Raw genomic sequence first — 23,323 nt, 5'->3', positions numbered from 1 at the left:
AACCACGTTGGAATCCGCACAAAAACGGAGAAACCGCTCGTGGTATAAAAAAATTCTTGCCACGATTCTGCCTCTGACCTCCCATTGAAATCAATGGGAGATAGAGAAAGCGTTTTTTTGCCCGCAGCGCTCAATGGCCGTGACAAGAAATTGCAGGCAGGTCAAATTCTGCCTCAAAATTCCTGAAGGAATTTTAAGGCCTTATTCACACGAACGTGTTACACGTCCGTGATACGCGCGTCATTTTCACGCGCATCGCACAAACCTATGTAAGTGAATGGGGCCGTTAAGACTGTGAGTCATTTTCACGCAGCGCATGTGCGCTGCATACAACTCACATGTCCTATACTTGCCCGTGTTTCGCGCAGCACGCACCCATTGAAGTAAATGGGTGCGTGCAAATCACGCTCGGCACACGGAAGCACTTCTGGGTGCCGCGCGTGATTCGCGCAACAGTAGTAAAAAGAATGAATGAAAACAGAAAAGCACCTCGTGCTTTTCTGTTGTTTGTAAACATAAAAACAGAGTGTCATAATCACGCAGCCACGCACCATATGCTGATGCCACACAGACCTGTTGCGCACGCAAAACGGACACGCTCGTGTGAATAAGGCCCAAGGCAGATTTTTCTGCGTGCAAAAAAAAAAAAAGTGTGAACAGGGCCTTATAGTCTGGGTTGTTACGTACACGGCGATACCAATTACATGTAGCTTTTTTCATTTTAGTAATTTATTTCTTAATAAAGTATCTTGCAAGTGGAAAAAAATGTTTACAATTTTTTTTTACATTATAAATTTTATTGTATTTTTTACTTTTTTTTTTATTACCACTATTGGACTTTACTAAGGCCCCATGCACACGACAGTAAATTTGATACGCAATTACGGATCCGTAATTGCGGATCAAAAAACGGATCCATTCATTTCTATGGCCCACGGACACCTCCCTGTAGATTTACGGGAAGGTGTCCAGGACGTAGATAAGATCCTATTTTTGAATTTACGGACCCTGCTCCTATACTTTAGGCCCGCATGTCCCGTACCGAACACACTGCAGGGAGCCGGGCTCCTAGCATCATAGTTATGTACGACGCTAGGAGTCCCTGCCTCTCTGTGGAACTACTGTCCCGTACTGAAAACATGATTACAGTACGGGACAGTTGTCGTGCAGCGAGGCAGCGACTCCTAGCATCGTACATAACTATGATGCTAGGAGCCCGGCTCCCTGCAGTGTGTTCGGTCCGGGACATGCGGACCGTATATCATGGACCGAACACGATTGTGTGCATGGGGGCTTATAATAGGAGATGGCCTGCAAAATGTGGATGACAGTCCGCAGCCACCCGTGCCTATAATCACAGACCGTGTTTACGGCCACAGCCATGTGCAGGAAGAGTAAGTGATTGTTTGATCGCTTTTATAATACACTGCAATAATTCTGTATTGCAGTGTATTATGCCAGTCAGTGTAAAACTGACAGGCAGACTATTTGGCCCTGCACCTAGAATGGCCTAATAGACATACATTGTTGGCAGATCTGGGGGGCCATATTTGGGCCCCTGGCTGCCATGGAAATCATCAGCACCTGCAATCGTGTAGCAGAGGTGCCGATGGGGTGACCGAGAATCATCACAGCATCTAAGGGTATAAATTCCAATCCCGGCTGTTAGGCCCCATGCACACGACCGTACTCGTAATTATGACTCGTTATTCCGAGCCGTGCTCCCATTATAAAGTATAGTAGAACGGCCCGTAAAAGAAAAAAATAGAACATGTTCTATCTTTTTCAACGGCACGGGCACCTTCCCGTGAGAAAACGGGAAGGTACCCGTGGCCAACAGAAGTCTATGGGCCCGTTATTTTGGGTCGTAATCACGACCCGTAATAACGGGTGTTTTTACGGTCGTGCGCATGAGGCCTTAGAGTAGGAGCACGGCTGTCATTGGACAGCCAGGTACTCGCTGTAACCGCAATGTATTCGCAATGAAGGTGTTAAAATAAGAACATTCAACTCTCCATGATACCGTAGGTACTCTTTAACTAGAGCTGTGAACCCTTTAAACTGAAGATTGTGGGGGTCCCGGCATTCGAACTTCACCAACCAAATCAGATAGCGGGATTCTTCTTTGCTGCTTAGTTATTGAAGTCTTACAAAAAAAAAGTTTTAGCCAACAACCGCGGGCCGCATTTTCGCACCATGCTCACATACAAAGTATGGGAGCACAGCCCGCAAAAAACGAAAAGTAGGACATGCTCCATATTTCCCGGCACGGACACCCTTCCGTAGCGATACGGAAAGGTGTCCGCGGCTAATAGAACCGGGAGGGCCCGTAATTGCAGACCGTATTGCAGTCTGCAATTACGGAGTTTTTTTTTACGGTTGTGTGCATGGGGCCTAATTCTGTAAAAACTTGCCTTTACAAATGTTGCACTTCTTTTCAGTTATGTTTTTTTTCGCTCCAATTCACATCCACAGTGAACGAATTTTGCTGATGCTTTCTACAAGCAACCTGTATGAAGTTTATATACAAATCCACTATAAGGGGTTATTCAGACGGACGGGATATACGTCCGTGCAACGCTCGTGATTTTCACGCGCGTCGCATGGTCCTATATTAGTCTATGGGGCTGTGCAGACAGTTGCGTGATTTTTATGCAGCGTGAGTCCGGTGTTTTTCACGCATCCATTGAAGTCAATGGGTGCGTGAAGATCACGCATGCCCAACGGAAGCACTTCCGTGTGACAAGCGTGAATCGCGCAACAGCTGTGAAAAGGATGAATGAAAACAGAAAAGCACCACGTGCTTGTTTACAAACATACAAATGGAGTGTCATAATGATGGCGGCTGTGCGAAAACCACGCAGCCGCGCATCATATGATGCTGCCACATGGAGCTGTCAAGTGCCTTTTGTGCAGGCAATACGCCTCGTTTTTTGCGTGCGCAAAAGGCACACGCTCGTGTGAATCCGGCCTAACACAGTTTTCTAGCGCTGATTTTGACGCGGAAACTGCATCGAAATCGCCACCAAAAAAAAACTTCTGAAACAGTCTCCCATTGATTTCAATGGGAGGGAAAAAAGCTGCACGTTCATTCTTGCTGAGGTTCCACCTCTGACCTCTCAATGAAATCAATGGGAGGCAAAAAAATCGTTTATCGTGGTTTTTTTTTTTGCCCAAGGCACTCAATGGCCACAGGTGAAAAACACCACGAAAACCGTGGCAAGAAAGTGCAGGCAGGTCAGTTTTTTGAGGCTTTTGTTTTACGCTGTTCACTTTGCGGTTTAAATAACATGTGCACTTTACTGTTCAGGTCGTTACAATCGTGGTGATACCACGTAAGTGTACTTTTTATTTTTTATACTAAAACAACTTTTAATGGAAAAATGTTTTTTTAATTTTTTTACTGCGCGCTGTTTTTTTTTTAAATAAATTTGATTTGACTTTTTTTTTTTAGTCCCACTTGGAGACTTCACTATGGAATCTTTTGATCACGTATAGCAGCGGTTCCCAACCATTGGTTCGGGAGCCACATGTGGCTCTTGACCTCCAGTTGTGTAGCTCGTGATAGGATCCTGGCGTTATGACCATATGCGTGGACTACAAGAAGACTTCCAAATTGACTATATTGAAGACATATCCTAGCCTCTGAACTGCGCCAATTCGGATGCTATAATATCCATTTTCTTCTGTATATACCACTTAAAACATGCAATACCACTTTCTTGATTTCCGCCATGTTTGGACTGTGGCTCACGACCATCACTCCAACTTTAATGTGACTCACAAGATCCAAAAGGTTGGGTACCTCTAACCTATATAATGCTACGGTACATTTTGTATACCAAAGCTTTATTGCCTGTTAGTGTAAAACCGACTGACAATCTATTAGGTCTGACACACAATGGTGCATTTGCGTTCACAATTTATCCTAAGCAACAACATGTGGGCTCAAACTACTCACTATATCTCTGAATGAATACCTTAGGGGGGGGCGTAGTTTTCAAAATGGGTTCACTTTTAAGGGGTGTCACAACGTTCTGCCAGATCAAATCCTTCTCAGGCATGAAGTGGGACCTGTAGGTCATTCAAGCTAAAATGATGCGCTAGAAAACCACAGGGTGCTCCTTTGCTTTTGTGCCCCACTGCGTGGCCAGGCAGCAGATTACGGGGGTATTTCCTAATACTGGAGACACAGGGCAATAAACGTTAGGGTGCGTTTGCTTCATTTTTTTTGCACGGTATATGAAAAACGCGTCCTAGAAGTGACGCATTTGTTAAATTTTCAAACCTACATTATATTAATTCTTGCAACAAAATGATGATTGGAATCAATCGCTGTCCTGTGACTTCCCCTTTAAATGGGCTTATACTGTAGTAATGGTCGTGTGTCCCTTTATTCTCAAACCTGTGCTACAATCCGGTTACTATTGGTAAAACATCTGCTCCAACTCACGTTGGATTGGTGGAGTAATTTCATCTAAAGTCATAAGCAATGAAGTTAAAATCATAAAGGAATAAAGTTGACTGAGCACATGAAAAACATAGGAGGTGAAAAGACAGCAATCCCATAGTAATAAACACAAGGTATCGACTAACAACTCTGTAAAACTCCATAGATAATAATACAAAGACAACAACGAATGCGGACATACACCCCAGATACGTACGGACTACAGGAGAGGACACCCGCACACGAGCGCACGATCCGCCTATACACATACAGGGAGTAGTCCCGTACACACGCACCGTACCCTACAGGCCGGCGGCTGTCATCCCGCAGAGTCGGCAGTTACTTACTCCAACACCGCCCTACCGATGACGACATGTAAGGACCCGCCCATTAACCTAGATCCTTCTGCCCGCCCGAACCAGTGCGTGAGTTTCAGAAAGTGGGCTGGCCGTCTCTTTCTGTCTGATTGGTCGAGTTAGTAAGCTGCTCCCGCTTAAACATTGGCGCGCCCTTTGTCGCTGGCTTGTGGGGGCGGTGGATGGAATGCTGGGAGCTTGTGTTGAGGTGTTCCCGCCAGAATGTGCGTTTGTTCTGTGTTACTTCCTAATGGTTTGCTGGTTTCTCTTTTCTATTCCTTTGGCCAGTCCCAAGAGAGAATATTAGAAGTGTTCGAGGTTGAGAGTTGCACGGCACATGTTTGAGATAACTCGGTGACAACCCAAATCTATTGGAGTATGACTTTTTAGAGTTGGTTTCTTCAAGTTTTTGCAATTTAGTATTTATTACATGTTTGGATCTGTCAGGCAGTGTTCACCGTTTTTTGCAGGTGGAAAATTCTGCCTTAAAATTCAGTTTGGGAATTTTGAGGCAGATTTTGTCCTTCTCGCACGTCGTTTGCCGCGATTTTTGCTGTGTTTTTCACTCGCGCCCATTGAGTGCTATGGGAAAAAAACTCAGCGAAATACGCTTTCTCTGCCTACCATTGAAATGTCAATGGGAGGTCAGAGGCGTAAACGTGCGAAGATAGGGCATGTCCCTTCTGCGAGGCGGTTTTACCGGGAGAAAACCACCTCCCATTGAAATCAATGGGATGCATTTTTGGGTGGTTTTTGACGAGTTTTGCAGAGCAAAAAGCATGTCAAAATACTCCGTGTGAACGGGGCCTTAAAGAACTGTTCCCATTGTGGACAATTTTGACTGTTCCACAGGATAGGCCATAAATGTCCAATAGACGTGGGACCCGTATGTATAACTAGAATGGGGCTCCTTGACCCTCAGTCCTACCTTCTGGGCTCCGGCCACTGGTTTACGAGGTGGCTGGTAGTATGGAAACCGCATAGCTTGTCAGTTTCTAAAAAAGCTGTCGCCTCCTGTTAGTGGCCTCCAGACCAGTAGCAGAAGGTAGGTCGTGGGGCCCTGGTTTAGAGATAGATGTGGGACCTGCATCGATCAATATAAATGTCTGAGATGGCAATACCCACTTTTGCAAGGGTTTTAAACTAGTTTCTCTACCATAGTATATTTACTATCTCTCCCTGATCTGTGGTGGTCTGTCTAAGACCCCCCCTTACAATCCTCAGAAGCTAGGGACTGCAGCTCTTGTTAAAGTGGTTGTCTCAATAGAGCTTGTCCCAGGGTCCTGCGTTCCTGGAGAACAGCGTTTTTTTAGCGTTGTAAAGAGAAGTGTGACTCAATCAGTCAGCAATGATGTACTGTCACATACTCGCACATTAATGTTACTGAAGTGTCTTTAGAGTGAATAGACATCGCTTCCAGCCAGGACGTGATGTCCATGCAGAATCCTGACATTTCGGTAACATTTGTGTGGGACTTACAGCATATCGAGATCACGCTTCGCTGTCATTTAGAGCGTGATCTCGTGAGATCACGCTTGCGGTCATTAAGTCCCACACAAACGTTACCGAAGTGTCGGGATTGTGAATAGATATCAGTGACGTTAATGTGAGAGTAAGTGTCAGCAAGCGTGATCTCGCAATATCACTATATGCGGAGTACATGAATGGAGAGAAGTGTGACGCTGATTGGTCAGCGTCATACACGTGTCTCTACAACGCCCACGTGGTCAAAAGCTAAAAAATGTCTAGTTGGGCATTAAGAAAGTCATTGGCATAAATCGAATGGGTCATAACTTGGTCCAAATTGATCGGTTTTATAAATAAAATAAAAAAAACTGCTGTAATCTACATTACAGCGCCGATCACAATTTGTAAAGAGGCTCTGTCACCAGATTATCAAATCCCTATCTCCTATTGAATGTGATGGGCGCTGCAATGTAGATAACAGCAAAGTTTTTTGTTTTTTTTGAGAAACGATTATTTTTGCCCAAGTTATGAGCAATTTTATATTTATGCAAATTATCTTTTCAATGGACAACTGGGCGTGTTTTCTCGTTTTACCAACTGGGCGTGTTTTGTGTTGTTACCAACTGGGCGTGTATTGTGTTTTTACCAACTGGGCGTTGTGAATAGAAGTGTATGACGCTGACAAATCAGCGTCATACACTTCTCATCGTTCCCATCCAGCTTCTTTCACTGCAGACACACAGCGTGACAACACCCACAGGTCCTTCAACCTTGGCGTCGGACAGAGAAGATACATGGGCTCCAGCCATCCGAGAGGGTAATATGCTCGTCTCTAGGGCGGTTATTATGCTTACCATCACACGGTGATGCTGCAGCAGATTCAACTGTACCCTCTGACGCCTGGAGCTGATGTGTCTTCTCTCGTCCGACGCCAAGGTTGAAGGACCTGTGGGTGACCTCATCGTTCCCACCCAGCTTTCACTGCAGACACACAGCGTGCAAAAAACGTCTCCCATTGATTTCAATGGGGTTTTTGAGGCGGAAAACGCCCCCAGATAGGGCATGTCGCTTCTTTTTACCGCGAGCGGTTTTTCTGCTCGTGGTAAAAAAAAGCCTCCACCTCCCATTGAAATCAATGGGAGTCAATTTTGGACGTTTTTTGCTGCAGTTTCCCTGGCAAATACTGCGGGAAAAACTGTGTGAACGGAGCCTTAAGGTCCGAGCCATTTTTGACTTTCGTTTTTCACTTCCCGAGTTCCAAGAGCCATAACGTCTTTATTTTTCTGTCAATAGTGGTGTGAGGGCTTATATTTTGTGGGAGGAGTTGTAGTTTCTATTGGTAGTATTTTCAGTAAAGTGTCGGGAGTGTGACTAGACATCGCGTCCTGGCTGGAGGTGATGTCTATTCATTCTCAAGACACTTCGGTAAAGTTAATGTGGGAGTATGTGACTGCTGTGTTGTGAGTACTGCTAAAAATGAATGGAGAGAAGTGTATGACTCTAATTGGTCAGTGTCATACACTTCTCTTCACAACGCCCAGTTGGTAAGAAAAAAGTAAAAACATGCCCAGTTGTCTCTTAAGAAACGAATTGGCATAAATCTAAAATTGCTCATAACTTGCTCAAAAATGATAGTTTTTCAAAATAAAACCCACTTCTGTTATCTACATTAGGCTATGTTCACACAGAGTATTTTGCCGAGTTTTTTGACGCGGAAACCGCGTCGCAAAACTCGGCAAAAACGGCCCAAAAATGCCTCCCATTGATTTCAATGGGAGGCATCGGTCGTCTTTTTCCCGGGAGCAGTAAAACGGCCTCGCGGGAAAAAGCGACATGCCCCATCTTCGGGCGCTTCCGCCTCTGACCTCCCATTGACTTCAATGGGAGGCAGAGAGAGCGTATTTCGCTGTGTTTTATGCCCGCGGCGCTCAATGGCCGCGGGCGAAAAACGCAGCGAAAATCAGCGTGCAGGGAGAGGAAAATCTGCCTCAAACTTCCAAACTGAATTTTGAGGCAGATATTCCTCCTGCAAAATACTCCGTGTGAACATAACCTTACAGTGCCGATCAGATTATGTAGGCGATAGGGCACTTTTAATTTGGTGACCGAGCCTCTTTAAGCCCTGCCACAGGCAGGGCTTAACAAAGGCAGAGTGAAGGCAGCCCTTGGGGCCTTCATTAGGCCCCTGGGCTGCCATAACAACCATAGTCACCCCCGATCTCATTGCGGGGAGGACGATAAGCTGTTGGAGAGGGCCGTCCCTCTTTTCAATGCCTTAGATGCTGCGGTCGTGATTGACTGCCGCAATAAAGGGGTTAAACAGCCAGGAACAGCGTGGTCGCTGCTCCTGGGGGGTTAGTCCCGGGTGTTGGCTGTAAAACACAGCCGACACCTGCAGCATATGAAGCGCGCTCAGCTCGTAAGCACGCTCAAAACATCACCCCCTGCACCATGACGTACCGGTGCGTCAAGGGGTTAAAGTGTTCAAAGGTTTACGTAGCCTTTTAAGAACTGAGCTAATCTTGGCCTCAAAGGCTCTTTAATAATTCAATGTTTTATTGTGGTTTAAGCAAGTTTTGAATTGGGTTTCACTAAAAAACATTTTTTACACTACTTTGAGTTTGGCCTCCCACACACGAGCGTGTTTGGTCCGTGGTATACGGTCCGTACGTCGGCCGAGTTTCCTGGACCGAACACACTGCAGGAAGACGGGCTCCTAGTATCATAGCAACAACTGTCTCGTACTGTAATCATGTTTTCAGTACAGGACAGTCGTCCTGCAGCGAGGGAGTGACACCTAGCGTCATAGATAACTATGATGCTAGGAACCCGGCTCCCTGCGTTGTTTGGTCTGGGAAATGTGGCCGACGTACGGACTGTATATCATGGACCAAACACGCTTGTGTGTGAGGCTCCTTAGGCCTTATTCACACGACAGTGTCCGAGTGTCGGCCGATAAAATTGTCCATTTTTTCCAGCAGTTTTGCATCCGTTCCAATTCCGTTCCGGGCTGGGCATATCTGTACAGTGACATCAGGGGCAACTCCTGAAGTGGAATCCCCATGTGGCTGGTCATTCCACTTCAGGAAAAGCCCCTGTTGTCTGTGTCCATTTATGGACACTAAACGTTACTGGCTTCTGGTGTGGAATCCCCGATCACAGAGTGCTCGGGGATTCCGCTTCAGGAGTTTCCCCTGATGTCCCTGTCCATATATGGACAGAGACATCAAGCGCTCTGTCCAGGAGCGGAATCCCCGAACACAAGGGGATTCCGCTCCTTCAGGGAGCTAAAGTGGGGCTAGCACATAGCAGATCAGGGAGATACCTCCCTCCTCTGCTAGTTCAGCGCCCCCTTCCACCTGCTGTACACCCCAGCCCTGCCACACAGTACCCCTGTATACAGCACCCCCACATTGTATAAACTTACCTGCAGCATACAGCGCTTCGTCCGAATGGCATAAACTCCTCCTCCTCACATGCACTGCGCTGTGAGGAGAGAGCGAGCAACGGTAGACACTGCCGTCACTCGGGACACATTCCGGTGATGGCCGCGTATTACCCGGCCCCATAGACTTCTATGGGGGCCGGGTGAACGGCTGAAAATAGGGCATGTCCCATTTTTTGACGGCCGGTTTTCCCGGCCTGTCAAATCGGTCGTGTGAATAGCCCCATTAGGGGTCTATTGTTCCTACTGCAGCCGGGTGACAGCTGTATTATGAACGGCCATCACCCGGCCTGGAAACCCTGTCGTGTCCTGGATACATAGAAGCTAAATCTTGTGGTCAAGCAGAATTAGTCAGGTCAGCAGGACTGATTGCTTCGGTGGGTGCTGGTGCGGTCTCTGACACAGTTTCCATCTAATATCGATCACATCCAAGTTTCTGAATTTAGATGCGATCGATAATAGCTTGATCCTGCATGTCATACATGCGTGGTTAGTTCTCGCCGAAGACGCCAGTTCTGTTGACCTGACTGATACTGCTGTGACCGCAAGATAGAGCTTCTATGTATCCAGGACACACAGAAGCTGCATCACAAAGCAAAATGTTTTTTTAACCCTTTCATGACCAAGGGTCATTGATGCCCCTGTATCCAGGTCAAATTTTCCATTTTTGATATGCGCTTCTTTAAACGATAATATTTTTTGCAACCACTTTGTTTATCATAACTATTCTTACTTTGTGGTTTGTATTTTTTATAAGATTTGCGGCTAATTTTCTAGATTAGTTTAATTCAATGTTTACATTTTTATCACTAGCAGACAAATCACAAAAATTAGAAAAAAGCCAACACTCTAAATACACACACACACACACACACACACACACACACACACACACACACACACACACACCCCTGTAACAATTATTCGTCTTCTCTCTGTTAGCCTGGATTGCTGCGAGGGGAGAGGGAAGAAGGCTATTTTCACAACCATAAAATATAACGACCGTTAAAAACTGACTCAGTTTTTCATGGCTGTTTTGCATCAGTGTCTCAAAATTGTCATCAGTTTACTGGCTGTCTGACTATTTATTTTTAACTACCGTTTGCTACCCTATTTCATGGCCATTAAGTAAATGGATGATTTTCATTCGTCAGTGTTTTTGCAGATAGTGCCCACATGGTGCCACACAGTGCCCATGTAGATAGTGCCTAGATTGCACCACCCCCTATAGATTCTGCTCCCAAAGGGAGCCCCTGACATCGCTGTCCGCATATGGACAGTGATGTCAGGGGCTCCCTCTAGGAGCACAATCCCCAACTAAAGCGCCAGCAGCGGTGCCCTCTGGATCGCGTCACGGGGAATCCCTGTGACTCAATCGAGGGACATACCATATATGGGCAGACGGCCCACGGTCTATTGAAGGACCCCAGGGCTGTCTGACCGTATTTCCGGTTATGGCATACTTAGGCAAGTCCTAACAACTGCCTGTGTACTATCCGTACATAGGCTAATGTACTGGCATATAGATATATGCCAGTACATTAACCCCTTCCCTCTTTGGCCACTTTTGACCTTCCTGACAAAGTGAAACATGTCAGATTTGAAAAATTAGGCTCTATGTGGTAATAACTTCGGAATGCTTTTACCTATCCAAGCGATTCTGAGATTTTCTCGTGACACATTGGACTTTGTTACTAGCAAAATTTGCTCGATAAGTTAGGTATTTGATTGTGAAAAACACCAAAATTGAGAGAAAAATTGCAAAAATTAGCTTTTTTTCTGAATTTAAATGTATCTGCTTGTAAGACAGGCTGTTATACCACACAAAATAGTTGATAATTAACATCCCCCATATGTCTACATTAGATTGAACATTCTTTTATTTTTCTTGGATGTTACAAGGCTTTGAACTTTAGCAGCAATTTCTCACATTTTCAAGAACATTTCAAAAGGCTATTTTTACAGGGGCCAGTTCAGTTGTGAAGAGGCTTTGAGGGCCTTATATATTAAAAACCCCCAAAAAGTCACCATTTTAAAAACTTCACCCCTCAAAGTATTCAAAATAGCATTTAGAAAGTTTCTTAACCCTTTAGATGTTTCACAGGAATTAAAGTAAAGGTGAAATTTACAAATTTCATATTTTTTTGCAGAAATTCATTTTTAATCAATTTTGTTTGTAACACACCATTTAACCAGAGAAATGCAACTCAATATTTATTGCCCAGGTTCTGCAGTTTTAGGAAATATCCCACATGTGGCCCAAGCATGCTTATAGACTGAAGTGCCGGCCTCAGAAGCAAAGGAGCACCTAGTGGATTTTGGGCCTCCTTTGTTTTTGTTTTTTTTTTAGAATATGTTTTAGGCAACTTGTCAGGTTTGAAACACTCCAAAAGTTACCCCATTTTGGAAACTACACCCCTCAAGGAATTTATCTAGGGGTATAGTTAGTACTTTGACCACACAGGTTTTTCGCTAAATATATAGGAATTAGGCCCCATGCACACGAACGTGCTTTTGCAGCCGCAATTCCCCTGAAAATCCACGGGAGAATAGCGGCCCCGTTCATTGCTATGGGGCCATGTACACGACCGTGGTTTCCAGACCGCAGAAAGAACGGGCAAGCCTTATTACGGCCATGTTCTGCGGTCCGGGCTCATTGAAAATAATGGCCGCGGCCATGTGCACAGCACACGGCTGACACTCCGTGGCCGGTCGACCCGAAAATCACAGCCGTGCACATGGCTACGGTCGAGTGCATGAGGCCTAAGTCTGTAAAAATGAAAATCTACTTTTTTTCAGAAAAAACATAGACATTTTTAATAAGGAATAAAGGAAAAAAAGAACCCCAACATATGTAAAGCATTTTCTCCTGATTTCGGAAATACCCTATATATGACAATAAAGTGCTGACTGGACCCACTGCAGGGCTCAGAAGGGAAGGAGTGCCATTTGGATTTTGGAGCACGGATTTTGCTGGTTTGGTTTTCGGTGCCATGTCGCGTTTGCAACACCCTGGAGGGACCAAAACAGGGGAAACCCTCCAAGTGACCCCATTTTGGAAACTACACCTCTCAAGGAATTTATCTAGGGGTATAGTTAGCATTTTGACCCCACAGGTTTTTTGCAGAATTTATTAGAATTAGGCCACGAAAATGAATATCACAATTTTGTCCACTAAAATGTTGAATTTTCACAAGGGATAAAGGAGAAATAAAACAAACAATTTTTGTAAAGCAATTTTTCCCGAGTACGGAAATACCCCACATGTGGTCATACGTCTTTTTCATTAGAAATGAATTAAACCTTTCACTCTCCGTCTTCCAAGAGCCATAGCGGTTTTCTTTTTCCGTCAGTAGAGTGGTGTGAGGGCTTATTTCCTGCGGGAGGAGCTGTATCTTCTATTGACACCATTTAAAGTGCCATAAAATGTACTGGGAAACTGAAAATAAATTTGTTGCGGGCTGATATAGGAAAAAAATCTGATTCCATTATTTGGGGGGTTTCGTTTTTACAGCTTTCGCCATGCGGTAAAAAGGAAAACTTTTCTTTATTCTGCGGCTCAATACAATTACGGTGATACCAAATTTTATATCGTTTTTTTATTTTTATATTTTACTACTTTTACAAAGAAAAATCTAATAGTTAAAATAAAAATTGTTTTATTTCACCACATTCTGAGAGGCATAACTTTTTTTTTTTCGGTCGATTTTTTTGCGGGACGAGCTGTAGTTTTTATTGGCACCATTTTTTGGTACATAAAAAGTGATCAAAAAGTTATTACATTTTTTTTTTTTTTTTTTTTTTTTGAGCGATTTTGGCGGTTTAAATTATTTGTTTTTTACAGTGTTCACCGTGCGAGTTAAATAATGGTATATTGTAATAGTTCGGCTTTTTACGGACGTAGCGATACCAATTTTGTTTACTTTTTTACATTATTTAGAAGAAAAGTGGTAATTTTTTATTTTTTTTTTCTCACTACTAAAAACTTTAAGTCTTCTACACATTTTATTAGTCCCCTTGGGAGACTTGATCCAGCGATCATTGGATCGCTGGTACAATATACTGCAATACTAATGTATTGCAGTATATTGTTATTCTTACAGGCTTCTGCAACAGCACGATCGCTGTTCCTGTCCGTTAGTCCCGGGTATCAGCTGTAATACACAGCTGACACCCGCAGTGTATGGCGTGGGCTCAGCACGTGAGCCCGCTCCATACATCAACCCCCGCACCATGACGTGCAATTAAGTCATAGTGCGCAAATGGGTTAATGGACAGCGGATGGTTCAAAGTGGATATTGCAATTTTCCACTGATATGCCATTTTAGTGCATAATATGTTGTGCCCAGTTTGTGCCACTGAAGACAAATACCTCCTAAAACTTTAAGAGGGTTCTACCGGGTATGGCGATGCCATATATCTGGGCGCAAACTGCTGTTTGGGTACGCTGCAGGGATCAGAAGTGAGGGAGCGCCATTTTGCTTTTGGAGCGCGGATTTTGCTTGGAAGTTTGGGGTTTTGCTAGTGTTTCAGTTTATAATGTGGGGGCATATGTAATCTGTGCGGGGTACATCAGGGCATAATAATGCGGTAAATAATTCATAGCTATGTGGCCAGTGTCGCACTGATAAATGGCGCCCGATCTTATCCGCTTTTTGAACACACTGCACATTTTGCGTCATCATATTCTGAGAGCCGTGAGAGGGCTTATTTGTTGCGGGACAATCTGTAGTTTTCATTGGTACCATTTTGGGGTACATGCGTTTTTTTTGGGATCACTTTTTATTCCATTTTTTTGCAAGCCGGGTGACCAAAAACAAGCAATTCTGACAATGTTTTTTTAGTTTATTTTTTTGCGTCGTTCACCGTACATTATAAATGACAATTTAACTTTTTGCAGGTCGATAAGATTACGGCGATACCATATGTATATAGGTTTTTTTTATGTTTTGCAGCGTTTGCGCAATGAAATCACTTTTCCATAAAATTATTTATTTTCTGTGTCACAATATTCTGAGAGTGATAACTTTTTTATTTTTTAGTCAAAAAAGCGGTGTAAGGGCTTGTTTTTTGCGGGACGGGTTGTAGTTTTTATCGGTACTATTTACGGGTGCATGCGACTTTTTGAACACTTTTTATTCTCTATTTTGGGAGGGGGATGACCAAAAAATTGTGACTCTGTCGTAGTTTTATTGATTATTTTTTTTCGGGTGTTCATCGTGCGGGAAAAATAACATTATAGTTTTAGAGTTGGGATCGTTACGAACGCGGTGATACCAGATATAATGGAAGTCTTATTATAGGAAAAAAAACATTTTTGGTTTATATAACTTTTTTTATTTTGACTTTTTTTATTTTTTTGAAAACATTTTTATTAAGTTTTTTTACATTTGTCACACTAGGGGACATTTAGACTTGCAGCTTTGATCGCTGCTAGAGTACATTACACTACCTACGTAGTGTAATGTATTCTAACTGTCATTGTGTCATTGTCTCGGCCTCCGGCTGCTCCTCCTAGGCTTCCGTACGTGGCAGCCCGGAGGCCATTGTCTGGCCTCCGGTTGCCGTGACAAGGATCGCCAGAAGCCACAAATGTATGTGGGGGGCTGCCGATCTGCTCTAAACCTCTTCAATGCGGCGATCGCATTCGACTGCCGCATCAAAGGGGTTAATTGCCAAAATCGGCAGCGGTGGTCCGCTGACCGGCAAGACTGGAGTGTCAGCTGTCGGGTACCGCTCCGCAACTGTACGTCCTGGTGTGGGAAGCAAGCCCTCTCCAGGACGTATAGTTGCAGCACAACATTTGTAAAGCAATTTCTCCCGTGTACGGCAATACCCCACGTGTGGTCATAAATGTTTTTTCATTAGAAAGTAATTAACCCTTTCCGGACTGATCCATTTTTTCTTTTCCTTTTTTCGTTTTTTCCTCCCCGCTTTCCAAGAGCCATAACTTTTATTTTTCCGTCAATAGAGTGGTTTGAGGGCTTATTTATTGAGGGACCAGCGGTCTTTTTTTTTTTATTGGTACCATTTTTTGGTACATTCAACTTTTTGAGCACTTTTTATTACATTTTTTGGTAGAGCCAAGGTGACCAAAAATCAGCGATTTTACCCTTTTTTAAATTCTTTATTTTTCACGTGAGACGCTCCATACATCACCCCCCACACCACGACATGCTATGTCGTGGTGCGCGAAGGGGTTAATGTGCAGAGTGCAAATTTTAAATTTTCCACTCATATGCCATTTTAGTGCACTATATGTTATGCCACTGAAGACAAATACCTCATAAAATATTAACCGGGTTCTCCCGGGTATGGCGATGCCATATCTGTGGACGTAAACTGGTGTTTAGGCACGCTGCAGGGCTCAGAAGGGAGGGAGCGCCATTTGGCTTTTGGGGAGCAGATGTAGCTTGGTAGTTCTGTTTGGGGTTTTACTGGTGTTTAAGTTTATAATGTGGGGGCATATGTAATCTGTGCGGGGTACGTCAGGATAGAATAAGAGGGTATAATAATGCAGTAAATAATAATTCATAGATATGTGGCCGGTGTCGCACTGATAAATGGCGCCCGATCTTATCCGCTTTTGGACACTCTGCACATTTTGCATCGCCATATTCTGAGAGCCAGAACTTTTTTATTTTTTCTCCACCGGAGCCGTGTGAGGGTTTATTCTAGGCGGGACAATCTAGTTTTCATTGGTACGATTTTGGGGTACCAGAAATTTTTTTGATCATGTTTTATTCCATTTTTTGGCAAGCAAGGTGACCGAAAACCATAAATTCTGCCAATGTTTTTTCTTATTTATTTATTCTTTATTTTTTTATGGCCTTCACCCTAGGCTATAAATGACCATTTTACTTTATTCTGCGGGTCGGTACGATTACGGCGATACCAGATGTATATAGTTTTTTTTACATTTTGCAGCGTTTGCGCAATAAAATCACTTATTTATAAAATAAATTATTTTCTGTGTCACCATATTCTGAGAGCGATAACTTTTTTTTATTTTTCAGTCAAAAAAGCGGTGTAAGGGCTTGTTTATTGCGGGACGGGTTGTAGTTTGTATTGGTACCATTTTGGCGTAAATGTGACTTTTTGATCACTTTTTATTGTATATTTTGGGAGGGTTGGTAACCAAAAAATTGTGATTCGGGCACTGTTTTTCGTTTATTTTTTTCGCAGTGTTCATCGTGCGGGAAAAATATTAGTTTTATAGTTGGGGTCGTTACGAACGCGGTGATACCAAATATGTGTACTTTTTTTAACGTGTTAATTTTTTTCCTATAATAGACTTATTATAGGAAAAAAAGCATTTTTTGTTTGTCATTTCTAACTTTTAGTTTTACACTTTTTAAAAACATTATTATTATTTCTTTTACTATTTTTACTTGTCCCACTAGGGGACACTTAGACTTGAAGCTCTGATCGCTGCTGGAACACATTACACTACCTACGTGGTGTGATGTGTTCTAACTGTCGTTGTGACGTGATAGTCACACTGACAGGAAGCCTCAGAGAACCAGCTGAGGCTGCTCCTCTGAGGCTTCCGTACATGGCAACCCGGAGGCCACTGTCTGGCCTCTGGTTGCCGTGATAAGGATCACCAGCCCCCGCAAATGCATGTGGGGGGCTGCCGATCTGCTCTAAACCTCTTCAATGTGGTGATCGCAATCGACCACCGCATCAAAGGGGTTAATTGCCGATTTCAGCGGCGACAGGCCGCTGATCGGCAAAGGGGAGAGCAGGGCAGACACCCTGCACAGTTAACCGCCACTGCGGTGTAGCGCCGCGTGGCGGTTAACTGTTAAAGAGCGGATGTAACTGCACGCCCAGGTTCGCGAAGTTACTGCTCACCTGGGCGTTCATGTACAGCAAGGTGCGGGAAGGGGTTAAAGAGGCTTGCCCATCAGGGACATTTATCGCATAGCCACAGGATATGCCACAAATGTCAAATGCGTGTCCCACCTTTGGGACCTGCATCTAGCTCTAGAATGGGGTCTATAAACCCCGTCCTACCTTTCATGGTTCCCACTGCCACTAGTAATTTCCAACCATGCAATCATAAAACCATGTAGCTCGCTGAGCTATGCTGTTTTCGTAACTCCTGTAGAAATGAATGGCAGTTACAGAAGCAGTGTAGCATGCAAGCTAAACTGTTTTCTGATTACATGGTTGGAAATGACTAGTGGCAATGGGAACCATGAAAAGTAGAACGGGGTTTAGGGGGCCCAGTTCTAGAGATGGGTGCGGGACCCTGACCTGACATTTATGGCATATCCTGTGGATATGCCATAGATGTCACTGATGGGCAAACCCTTTACTCATTGAATTCAGGTATCTTATTTAGTCCCATTGTCACAAGTGCATAAAATCCAGCACCTAGCCATGCAGTCTCCTTTGCAGAAATTTGTGAAAGAATGGGACATTCTAAAGAGATGCTACCGTTGCAACAAGTCAGTTTGTAGAATATCTAGGAGAAAAGGGATTTCTCAATCAACTGTGAGTGGTGATATTGTAAAAGGGAAGCGTTTAGGAACCACATAAACTCTGCCACAAAGTTGCTGCTCATGTAATGTTACAGAGCAGAGTCGGTGACTGTTGAGGTGTATAAGTCGCTTACGCTCTGCTGACTAACTGCAGAGTTCCAAACCTGCTCTGGCCTTACCATCCACATAACCGCTGCCCCCTATCTTCATGGCATACGTTTTCTTGGCTGAGCAGCTGCCAGCCTTGCATCATCAAGCATGCCGACACCGGGCAGTGGAAACGTTCTGTAGAGTAATGAATCGTGCTTCTTTATAAGGCAGTCCTATGGACGAATATAATGTTATGGGGTTGTTTTTTTAGGGGTTGACCTAGGTTCCTTAGTTTCAGTTAAGGAAAATATTAATGCTTCAGCATACCAAGACATTTTGGACAATTGTATTCTTCCAACTTTGTGGGAATGTCAGGTCCGTATATCAGGGAAGCTCCTTTCTCCCTGTCATTTCACACCGAATAACCACCTCTGTAAATTGAAAGCTGAAGGCATGCCTGGAAAGAAGTAAACCAGTCAGAGATGTTCGGTACACAACTTTCCCTTAATCAGAAAAGAGGAGAACTAAACTTTATTCAGAACAAAGAAACACACAGAGAGAAGACACATGTCCCTCCCTAGAGATGTGGGACTTGCTTAAGTCCCATTGGCTCCTCAGCTGTAAGTTTTCCTGTACATTCTTCTGCACACTCCTCTTTGCATTCCAGGGGGCGGTGTCTTCCATAGGCGTGTTATGCAGGCTCTTTGTGCTCCATGAATCCAATCTCTTTGTGTAATATACTGAATATATATATATATATATATATATATATATATATATATATATATATATAATGTAAGGATAATATTTTTCAAACAATATACATAGTAATGATCCCTGACAGGAACAGTTTGGGGAAGGCCCTTTTCTGTTTCAGCATGACTGTGCCCAGGCACACAATGCAAGGTACATAAAAGCATGGTTGGATGAATTTGGTGTGGAAGAACTTAAGTGGCTTGCAAAGAGCCCCGACCTCAACCCCATCAAACACCACGTTAGCGTCGTACTCACAAATGCTCTTCTGGATGAATGGCCAAAAATCTTCCCAGAAGAGTGGAACCTGTTTCAGCTGCAGAGGGAGGACCAACTCCATATTAATGCTTATGGATTTAGAACGGGATGCCCTAAAAGCTTTTGCAGGCTTAAAGAGGCTCTGTCACCAGATTTTGCAACCCCTATCTGCTATTGCAGCAGATAGGCGCTGCAATGTAGATTACAGTAACGGTTTTATTTTTAAAAAACGAGCATTTTTGGCCAAGTTATGACCATTTTTGTAGTTATGCAAATGAGGCTTGCAAAAGTCCAAGTGGGTGTGTTTAAAAGTAAAAGTCCAAGTGGGTGTGTATTATGTGCGTACATCGGGGCGTTTTTAATACTTTCACTAGCTGGGCGCTGTGAAGAGAAGTAACATCCTCTTCTCTTCAGAACGCCCAGCTTCTGACAGTGCAGATCTGTGACGTCACTCACAGGTCCTGCATCGTGACGGCCACATCGGCACCAGAGGCTACAGTTGATTCTGCAGCAGCATCAGCGTTTGCAGGTAAGTCGATCTTACCTGCAAACGCTGATGCTGCTGCAGAATCAACTGTAGCCTCTGGTGCCGATGTGGCCGTCACGATGCAGGACCTGTGAGTGATGTCACAGATCTGCACTGTCAGAAGCTGGGCGTTCTGAAGAGAAGAGGATGTTACTTCTCTTCACAGCGCCCAGCTAGTGAAAGTATTAAAAACGCCCCGATGTACGCACATAATACACACCCACTTGGACTTTTACTTTTAAACACACCCACTTGGACTTTTGCAAGCCTCATTTGCATAACTACAAAAATGGTCATAACTTGGCCAAAAATGCTCGTTTTTTAAAAATAAAAACGTTACTGTAATCTACATTGCAGCGCCTATCTGCTGCAATAGCAGATAGGGGTTGCAAAATCTGGTGACAGAGCCTCTTTAATGTGTAGGTGTCCCAATACTTTTGTCCATATGGTGTATCTGAGTTCTTTCCATGAGCATAGTATCTGTCCCCTAAATTGAGCTGACGCTTGCATTGATCTGCATCTACATAAATCACATAATATAATTCTCTGCTTTTTTAAAATGTTGTTCTGCAAGTATATTCACATGGGACAGATTTGTTGCAGAAAGTTCTGTGACTGTCCCATTCATCATGGCATTTGCAGATATCTATTCACATGTTGCAAAAATAAAAAAATGTATGCAATGGATTAGCAGTCCCAGAAATTTCTGCAATAAATCTACGACGTGTGAACATACCAGAGCTGCAGAAAAATCTACCACAAATCTGCCTGCAGACTCTGATGCAAATTTGCGTGTTACACGTGGAGTTTGCTGCGAATTTCAATACTCTCAATTAAAGGGGTGAAATCTGCAAGATAAACTGACATGCTGTGGATTTTAAAATTTGCACTGCAGGTCCATTTCTGTGAGGAAAAATTCTGCAGCATGTAATGTGAGATTTGTCCATCTCATCTACATGGCTGTTCCTGTATACCGCTGCAGATTTTCTGTCCACAAATACGGATGAGAAATCTGCAACATTTCTGCTACTTTTCCATCTAGCCTAAAGCAGACAGTGCCAGCTCTGCTGCTAAATGAAGTCACTTACTATAAGGAGCCTCACACACGAGCGTGTTTGGTCCGTGATATACGGTTCATACGTCAGCCGCATTTCCCGGATCGAACACAGTGCAGGGCTCTAATACGCTAGGTGTCACTGCCTCTCTGCGAAACTACTGTCCCGTACTGAAAACCTGACCCAATCGGACCTGAAAATCGGACCCAAAACGCCTCCAAACATCTGTGCGTTGATTTCAATGGGAAAACGGCGTTCTGTTCCGACGGAGCGTTTTTCGCTATGTTTTTTACGAGTAAAAAAACGGCCGCGAAAAAGTGCAGGGATGTTTTTGGAGCCGTTTTTCATTGACTCGATCGAAAAAAGCTCCAAAAAACGGCCCTAAAAAACTTCTGAAAATCAGGAGCTGTTTTCCCTTGAAAACGGCTCCGTATTTTGAGACTTTTTTGAGTTTGTGTGTGAACCTACCCTCACAGTGCGGGATAGTTGTCCCGCAGCGAGGCATTGACTACTAGCGTCATAGATAACTATGATGCTAGGAGCCCGGCTCCCTGCAGTGTGTTCGGTCCGGGAAATGCGGCCGACGTACGGACCGTATACCACAGACCAAACACGCTCGTGTGTGAGGCTCCTAAGAAAAAATATTAGGGAATGGCTGTTTTTGTTATTAAAGTAAAAAGTTTATTTTCAATGCACAAGAAGTTACTGAAATGTTTAGTGTCTGCATGTTTGTTATAATTCACCTAGGGAGCATTTTATTTTCTTTCTTCACAAAAAAAAATACTGTTTTTTTATAAACCAACAAAAATATAAGCCATAGAGGATGTCTCCTAATAACTTACTAGAAGTTATGTCAAGATTATTATTATAGTAAAATATATTTATCTACTGCTGCATATTTTCATGTCTGAAATTCAAAGTTAACTTAAAGGGTTATTCCCAAGTTGATAAATGTAGCTATTAAGCTCCCCCATGTAAAAATACGAACTTTTCTAATTACCTGTCCGTCGCCCAGCGATGTCGTTTTACTGCGATTCTTGATTGAAGTCCAGGTCAGTCCCTCTTTGTATCTTGCGCGTTGTCTAGGTTCCCGGCCACCGCTATCTACCTTTAGCGGTGGCCGCGCATGCGTAATGACATCCTCTCCTTCCTGAGGAGAGGATGTCATTTATCTTGTGAACGCGCATCTCGGCGCATGCGCCGTAGATGCACGGCGAGACACCAGTCGCACGTTATATATATATATATATATATATGTGTGTGTGTGTGTGTGTGTGTGTGTGTGTGTATATATATATATATATATATATATATATATACACACGTGTGTGTGTGTATATACACACGTGTTTGTACGTATAGGTGAGAAGTATTGGACTACTGCGTAGATCTGTTTTTTCAAATTTTAATAAAATGGTTAATGAGGGTTTTGTTGGGGATTTCTTATTTCAATAAAAAAAGAATTGTCTGTGTTGTTTTTTTTTAAACTTTATTAGTGCCTAGATAATGGCAGTTGGCTGATTGACAGCGTCCATTATTAAGGTGGTACTTAGTGTTAGCCGGTGCAGAGGCTAGCACTAACCAACCCCGGTACCCACCACCACCAGGGGTGCCGGGAAGAGCTTGGTATGATCCAGTACCCGACCATCTGTTGTGATGGTCGGGTACTGGGGCGGCCGTAGGCTGGTATTAGGAGGCTGGGAAGGGCCAAAAACAGTGGACCTTCCCACCCTTGTAATGCTAGGCTGCTGCTGCTGTGTTGAATCGGGCTGGTTATAAAAATTGTTGTTTTTTTTTAAATTTAACAGAAGGGCCACTGGTTTTGTCCATTCCTAGGCTAATAACACTGTGTTGTATGTGGCTGGTTATGAAAAATTGAGTGGAACCCCAGGGTAATAATGGTGGTTAGTGTTCGCCTCTGCATCGGCTAACACTAAGCCTCGCCTTAGTAATGGATGTTGTCACTCAGACAGCGGCCATTACTAAAGTGGTAGTAATAAAATTTGAAAAGAAAAGACAAAGATATAGATAAAATATTTTATTGAAATAAAGCACCCCCAACACGACCCTCATTAACCATTTTATTGTAGAAAAAAAACGTCATCTAAGTAGTCCTCGAAACCGACGTAGTCCAAACACCAAACCTGTAAAAAAAAAAAAAATGAAATAAAACATGTCGTAGGCTTAGATTCAGTTTAATGTGTGATCCTGACTGTTATACCATGTATAGAAGCCTGCCGCGAAGTTGACTTAGATACAGGGCGCCAGCAGACAATATCATACATGGCCATACATGCATGCATGCATACATACATACAGTGAAGGAAATAAGTATTTGTTCCCTTGCTGATTTTGTAAGTTTGCCCACTGTCAAAGACATGAGCAGTCTTGAATTTTTAGGCTAGGTTAATTTTACCAGTGAGAGATAGATTAT

At 43.5% G+C, this 23,323-nt stretch overlaps 1 protein-coding gene across 10 annotated transcripts in view; it reads right to left on the bottom strand.

The window, feature by feature from the left end:
• Positions 1-4,947, bottom strand: part of PWWP3A (PWWP domain containing 3A, DNA repair factor) — a 66,286-nt gene extending 61,339 nt beyond the window's left edge. For 4 of the 10 annotated variants that reach the window (XM_075825390.1, XM_075825393.1, XM_075825396.1 and 1 more), the window contains exon 1: positions 4,798-4,947. Coding sequence is in view for 2 of the 10 variants with exons in the window: in XM_075825398.1 (XP_075681513.1) it covers positions 4,798-4,825 (28 nt within the window). In the remaining 8 variants the exon portion in view is untranslated. The other 6 variants (XM_075825389.1, XM_075825392.1, XM_075825395.1 and 3 more) reach the window with 3 other exon arrangements.
• Positions 4,948-23,323: the final 18,376 nt, after the last annotated feature.

The sequence above is a fragment of the Rhinoderma darwinii genome, chromosome 1 (genome assembly GCF_050947455.1).
Source record: "Rhinoderma darwinii isolate aRhiDar2 chromosome 1, aRhiDar2.hap1, whole genome shotgun sequence".
Taxonomy (NCBI): domain Eukaryota; kingdom Metazoa; phylum Chordata; class Amphibia; order Anura; family Rhinodermatidae; genus Rhinoderma; species Rhinoderma darwinii.
The sequence above is the reverse complement of the archived record's forward strand: the minus strand, read 5'-3'. Positions and strand labels throughout refer to the sequence as shown.